The sequence below is a fragment of the Chrysemys picta genome, chromosome 1 (genome assembly GCF_011386835.1).
Source record: "Chrysemys picta bellii isolate R12L10 chromosome 1, ASM1138683v2, whole genome shotgun sequence".
Lineage (NCBI taxonomy): Eukaryota > Metazoa > Chordata > Testudines > Emydidae > Chrysemys > Chrysemys picta.
The window spans coordinates 150,852,924-150,860,049 of record NC_088791.1 but is presented as its reverse complement, the minus strand read 5'-3'; the positions used below and the strand labels follow the sequence as shown (position 1 = coordinate 150,860,049).

General features: G+C 47.3%; 1 protein-coding gene across 1 annotated transcript; it reads left to right on the top strand.

The window, feature by feature from the left end:
* The first annotated feature begins 759 nt into the window (after window positions 1–759).
* Window positions 760–3,143, top strand: LOC135976579 (SRRM2 protein homolog rsr-2-like). Its single transcript, XM_065573131.1, has 2 exons — window positions 760–1,419; window positions 2,488–3,143. The coding sequence occupies exons 1-2, from the start codon at window positions 873–875 to the stop codon at window positions 3,141–3,143; spliced, it is 1,203 nt and encodes a 400-aa protein (XP_065429203.1). The 5' UTR covers window positions 760–872.
* The last annotated feature ends 3,983 nt before the right edge of the window (window positions 3,144–7,126 follow it).

Sequence of the window (7,126 nt, the reverse complement as noted above, 5' to 3'; positions counted from 1 at the left end):
CAGGTTCTTAGTAGCACACAGCAGGTTAGGATGGGCAGTGAAGAAGACAGCATCTGGCAGGTTGTCGGGGTACGTTACAGTTTGTCCCTTCATCTGATTCCCATCTTCTCCCTCATGGGTCTTCGCACAGAAAAACCTGATGTTTCTCCCTAGAGTGACACGACAAGCAAATTTCATGCGGATTAGACTATACAAGATATGGTCACTCAGAAGTCCAGGTGGAGATGACCATCAAACTTTAGGCCCACCCAACCCAACATCATGAGTACCCAGAACCTCAGCCATTGCTGCTAAAGTACCACTTGAAGAATAATCGTCAGCATAGGCCTCCTTCTGCTTCCCCCATCACCTGGTCCAGCCACTCTGAAGACATTGGGTTAGTAGCCATGCCTGCATTAGTGCTATTGCATACACATGGAGACCCCACCTCCTAGCCTGAACTGTGACTGTGCATTGCCCATCCATCCATAGAGCACCTCTGTGTAATCTCAGGCCTGGTCTACACTACGACTTTAATTCGGATTTATCAGCTTTAATTCGAATTTACCCTGTAACCGTCCTCACAACGACGCTATTTATTTCGATGTAAAGGGCCCTTTAAATCGATTTCTGTACTCCACCCCGACGAGCGGAGTAGCACCAAAATCGATTTTAACATTTCGAATTAGGGATAGTGTGGCCGCAATTCGATGGTATTGGCCTCCGGGAGCTATCCCACAGTGCATCATTGTGACCGCTCTGGACAGCAATCTAAACTCGGATGCACTGGCCAGGTAGACAGGAAAAGCCCCGCAAACATTTGAATTTCATTTCCTGTTTGCCCAGCGTGGAGAGCACAGGTAACCACAGATAGCTCATCAGCACAGGTAACCATGCAGGCTGATAATCGAAAAAGAGCACCAGCATGGACCGTGAGGGAGGTACTGGATCTGATCGCTGTATGGGGAGAGGATTCAGTGCTTGCAGAACTTCGTTCTAAAAGACGAAATGCAAAAACTTTTGAAAAAATCTCCAAAGGCATGATGGAGAGAGGCCACAATAGGGACTCTGAGCAGTGCCGCGTGAAAGTCAAGGAGCTCAGACAAGCGTATCAAAAAACAAAGGAGGCAAACGGTCGCTCCGGGTCAGAGCCGCGGACATGCCGCTTCTACGCCGAGCTGCATGCAATTCTAGGGGGGGCCGCCACCACTACCCCACCTGTGATCGTGGATTCTGGGTCGGGGATAGTCTCATCAGCGACGCCTGAGGATTCTGCCGATGGGGGAGAGGAGGAGGAGGAGGATGAGGATGAGCTTGCAGAGAGCACACAGCACTCCGTTCTCCCCAACAGCCAGGATCTTTTTCTCACCCTGACTGAAGTACCCTCCCAAGCCTCCCAAGCCAGTACCCAAGACTCTGACCCCATGGAAGGGACCTCAGGTGAGTTTACCTTTTAAAATATAAAACTTGTTTTAAAAGCAAACGGTTTTTAATGATTACTTTGCCCTGAGGACTTGGGAGGCATTCGCGGTCAGTTCAGCTACTGGAAAAGTCTGTTAACGTGTCTGGGGATGGAGCGGAAATCCTCCAGGGACATCTCCATGAAGCTCTCCTGGAGGTACTCCGAAAGCCTTGCCAGAAGGTTTCTGGGCAGTGCATCCTTATTCCCTCCTCCATGGTAGGACACTTGACCACGCCATGCTTGCAGCAAGTAATCTGGTATCATTGCCTGACAAAGCCTGGCAGCGTATGGTCCCGGTGTTTGCTGGCATTCAAGCAACATCCGTTCTTTATCTTGTTGTGTAATCCTCAGGAGAGTGATATCACTCCTGGTAACCTGGTTGAAATACGGGAACTTAATTAAGGGGACAGAGGTGGCCGTTCCTACTGGGCTGTTTGCCTGTGGCGGAAAATAAATCCTTCCCTGCAGTTAGCCAAGCGCAGATGGGAAATTGGCCCTGAGTTTTTCGCGTTTGGCTAGCAGGGAACTTCCCTGTTACCAGCCACGCGGTGGGGGGAGGGGTACCGTGATCATCCCAGAGAATTCATGGCGGGAGGGGGGTGGCGGGGGGGGGGTGGTTAGTTTGGTGCCTGCAGGGATCTTCCCTGATACCAGCCACGCGGTGGGGGGGAGGGGTACAGCGATCATCCCAGAGAATTCATGGCGAGAGGGGGGGGGGGTAGTTTGTTTTCTGCTGCTGCTGCTGAATGTTAACAGAAAAACCGCAGCACTCTACAGGCTATGCTTGGTATGTGGGAAAGGAGGGCGCAGAAGCTGTAAAACAATGGCTTACCATGGCTGCATGCAAGCCGAATTCTGTTGCCCAGACCTGTGATCTCTAGCAGCAAAGCCACAGGCACTCAGCATTAAGAGGCAAAATGCGACCTTGCACAGAAATCACATGTGCTATGTAATGTGAATAGTGTTGGTCACCGTGAAAGAGTATAAGCATTGTTCTGCAAAATGTAGCTTTTTAAACAATTCTCTCTTTTTTCCCCTCCCTACAGCAGCTGCAAATTCCTCAAGCATCCCTCCTCCATCCCGAAGGTTATCACAGATAAGGTGTCGTAAGAAGAGAACGCGAGACGAGATGTTTTCTGAAATTATGGAATCCAGCCGCAGTGACAGAGCTAATCTGAATGAGTGGAAGGAAACAGTTTCAAAGTATAGGAAAGAAGCCAGTGAACGTGAGGACAGGAGGGACCAACGTGAGGACATGAGGGACCAACGTGAGGACAGGAGGGACCAACATGAGGAGAGGAGGGACCAACGTGAGGACAGGAGGGACGCTCGAGATGAGAGGTGGCGGCAGGAAGACCAGAGGAGCAAGGATGCAATGCTGGGGCTGCTGCGTGAGCAAACAGACATGCTCCGGCGTCTGGTGGAGCTTCAGGAACGGCTGCTGGAAAACAGACTGCCACTTCAGCCCCTGTTCCACCCTCCACCCTCCCCATGTTCCGTATCCTCCTCACCCAGACGTGTAAGAACACGGGGGGGGGAGGCTCCGTCCACCTTCCCATTCCACCCCAGTAGACAGCCCAAGCAAAAGGCTGTCATTTTTTTAACCTTTTCTTTGTGGCTTTTTCCTTCCCAGCAATCCTCCTCCCAAATACCACCCGGGTTCCCTCCCTCTTTTTCTAATCTATTAATAAAGAATAAATGATTTTTAAATGATAGTGACTTTATTTGGTTTGAAAGAAAGCTGGGGGAAGGGGGAGGGTGGGTTCCTTACAGAAAATGAGTCAATAAAGGGGGCGGGTTTTCATGAAGGAGAAACAAACAGATATTTCACACTGTAGCCTGGCCAGTCATGAAACTGGTTTTTAAAGCTTCTCTGATGCACAGCGCTTCCTGGTGTGCTCTTCTAATCGCCCTGGTGTCTGGCTGCGCGTAATCAGCAGCCAGGCGATTTGCCTCAGCCTCCCACCCCGCCATAAAGGTCTCCCCCTTACTTTCACAGAGATTGTGGAGCACACAGCAAGCAGAAATAACAATGGGGAGATTTCTTTGGCTGAGGTCAGAGCGAGTCAATAATGATCGCCAGCGACCTTTTAAACGGCCAAATGCACATTCTACCACCATTCTGCACTTGCTTAGCCTGTAGTTAAACAGCTCCTGACTCCTGTCCAGGCTGCCTGTGTACGGCTTCATGAGCCATGGCATTAAGGGGTAGGTGGGGTCCCCAAGAATAACTATTGGCATTTCAACATCCCCAACGGTTATTTTCTGGTCCGGAAAGTAAGTCCCTTGCTGCAGCCCTTTAAACAGAGTAGTGTTCCTGAAGACGCGAGCGTCATGAACCCTTCCCGCCCAGCCCGCGTTGATGTTAGTGAAACGTCCCTTGTGATCCACAAGTGCTTGCAGCACCATTGAAAAGTACCCCTTGCGGTTTATGTACTCGGTGGCTTGGTGCTCCGGTGCCAAGATAGGGGTATGGGTTCCGTCTATCGCCCCACCACAGTTAGGGAATCCCATTGCAGCAAAACCATCCACTATAGCCTGCACATTTCCCAGAGTCACTAACTTTCGTAGCAGCACCTGAGTGATTGCTTTGGCTACTTGCATCACAGCAGCCCCCACAGTAGATTTGCCCACTCCAAATTGATTCCCGACTGACCGGTAGCTGTCTGGCGTTGCAAGCTTCCACAGGGCTATCGCCACGCGCTTCTCAACTGTGAGGGCTGCTCTCATCTTGGTATTCTGGCGTTTCAGGGCAGGGGACAGCAAGTCACAAAGTTCCATGAAAGTGCCCTTACGCATGCGAAAGTTCCGCAGCCACTGGGAATCGTCCCACACCTGCAACACTATGCGGTCCCACCAGTCTGTGCTTGTTTCCCTTGCCCAGAATCGGCGTTCCATGGATAGAATCTGCCCCATTAACAACATGATCTCCAAAGCACCGGGGCCTGTGGTTTCACAGAATTCTGTATCCGTGTCCATGTCCATGTCCTCATCATGCTTGTCGCTGCGCTGCCGCCGCCGCTGCCTCCTCGCCTCGTTTTTCTGGCCCTGGCTGAGCATAAACTCCACGAGAACGCGTGAGGTGTTTACAATGTTCATGACTGCTGTCTTGAGCTCAGCGGGCTCCATGCTTGCCGTGGTATGGAGTCTGCAGTGTTCACCCACCCAGGAAAAAAGGCGCGAAAATGGTTGTCTGCCGTCCGTTGCTTTCATGCAGGGAGGGAGGAGGGAGGGAGGAGGTGAGGCTGTACCCAGAACCACCTGCGACGATGTTTTTTGTCCCATCAGGCACTGGGACCTTAACCCACAATCCCAATGGGCGCGGGAGACTGCGGGAACTATGGGATAGCTATGGGATAGCTACCCACAGTGCAACGGTGCAGAAATCGACGCTAGACCCGGTACTTGGACGCACACCACCGAATTAATGTGCTTAGTGTGGCCGCATACATTTCGACTTTATACAACCTGTTTTTCAAATCCGAATTATATAAATTCGGATTAATCCCGTAGTGTAGACATACCCTCAGACCTGCAGAAACTGACAGGCCTAATTTGCCATTGCCACGACTACAGAGCTACAAAAGTGAAAGTGTTCCTCCTGACAGAGTGAGGAACTGCTGACAAGTAACACCTCTTTATAGGTAGCAAACTTGCTGCTTCTCCACTTCCCCACGGCTCAGTCCATCTTTCTCATGAAATAGGGCAGGTGACTATGGGACCAGCTGCATTCTTCACAGGACACTCAGTTTATCAGTAATATACAACTGAACACATCAGATTAGACCATTGCTTCTTCCTCAACTCCTGATATTTCAAAGGAAGCCCTGTGAACCATCTGGCTCAGTCAGAAAAGATGGAGTGTAGGATGTGTGCGATCCAGGATGATCCTGCACCCTCAAAAAGAGCTTGGTTTTACCATTCTGAAAATAAATTAAGCTCATCAGCATTCTTTGTCATTATTGCTTGCTTCTTCATCATTGAAACTAAGGTGTAACATTTTGAATGACAAAGCATTGGTGTTTCTAAGCTTTAGATATGACCAATTTGCGAAAGATAAACTTTACGTGCAAGCTGATTAGGCAAAGGAAAGCTTTAGCCATGAGCATTTCTGACTCACTGGGAAGTCAGATGTGACACTTCATCCATCTTCAATAGGTATCGCACATTTGCAAGTAGCGGGATGATAGAGCATCTAGATTTTTAAAGAGTGTGTATGAACTTTAAAGGTGGTCAGTTCTTTCTGTGCATTACCTTACCTGATCCATTCTGTACCTTAATATTTATTGTTTAGCCACCACAACATCTTTGGTATGAAGTTCTTATAATGGATTATAGCACCTAAGAATGTTCCTTCTCTGGAAAATAATAATAGAGATAGGAACTGAGAACTGCCATTCTGGATCAGACCAGCAGTTCAGCTAGTTGGGTATCCCATCTCCAGTAGCAACCAGTATCAGTTGCTTCATAAGAAGGTATACAAAACTTTGTTGAGAACACATATGGAACAATCTGCCCATGGGAGATGTTTTTTTGTAATGCCTAGAAGTTAGTGTTTGACATATGGCCTCAAGCATGAAGGTTGAGCTCCTTTATCATATTAACAGAATAATATACTATTATTTATGTATTAACACAGGGGTGGGCAACCTCTGGCACGCGTGCCAAAGGCAGCGCGTGAGCTGATTTTCAGCGGCACTCACATTGCCCGGGTCCTGGCCACCGGTCTGGGGGGTTCTGCATTTAAATTTAATTTTAAATGAAGCTTCTTAAACATTTTAAAAACCTTATTTACTTTACATACAACAATAGTTTAGTTATATATTATAGACTTATAGAAACAGACCTTCTAAAAATGTTAATATTTATTACTGGCACGCGGAACCTTAAATTAGAGTGAATAAATGAAGACTCGGCACACCACTTCTGAAAGGATGCCGACCCCTGTGTTCACATATATCTATATCCTAGCTAATGTAACTGTAGAGATCCTATGCAATGTAGTTGTAGCCATAGCCATGATGGTCCCAGGATATTAGAGGGACAAAGTGAGATGATATCTTTCATTGAACCAATTTCTGAGAGTCCAAAAGCTTGTCTCTCTCACCAACAGAAGTTGGTCCAATACAAGATATTAGCTCACTCACCTTATCTCTATAGAGAGAGATATTTTATCTATAGAGAGAGATATTTTTTTAAAAAATAGTACTAAGCTCTTGAACTCCATGCTATCTTATGGCAATTAATTCTACAGGTTAACAGGGAGTGAAAGGCTTTTACTGTTGTTCTTTCTCATGGAAATGGAGGGAAACCCCAAGAGTTCAGTGGGCAAGGACTATTCCAAGGGCCACCAGTATATGGAGTTAATTTACCCTCTTTTAATTTAATAACTAAAACTGATGTTTTGCAAATGGAAGCAGTCTAAGTTAGTTGATGCAAGAACTCCTGTTACATTTTTTAAAAGATTGAAGATTTTGCTTCCCTAATCTTCCACTTTACCATCTGTGACAGAATGCACCCCTGTAGTCACACCCTACACACTATTGTAATAATATTTGTTCAAAGTATGCTTTGTAAAATATCATTTGAAAACTCATAATTTGCTGATCAGTATTGTCCTGATAAATTAGGTGTGGCAAGTTATAAGACTCTACTGTATGGTACTATTAACATATGTTCCAAACT

Excerpts from the sequence above, each read along its gene's own strand:
- LOC135976579 (XM_065573131.1), top strand. The coding sequence starts at position 873 with ATGCAGGCTGATAATCGAAAAAGAGCACCAGCATGGACCGTGAGGGAG. Across the intron at positions 1,420-2,487 it reads CCCCATGGAAGGGACCTCAG|CAGCTGCAAATTCCTCAAGC; the intron begins GTGAGTTTACCT and ends CCCTCCCTACAG.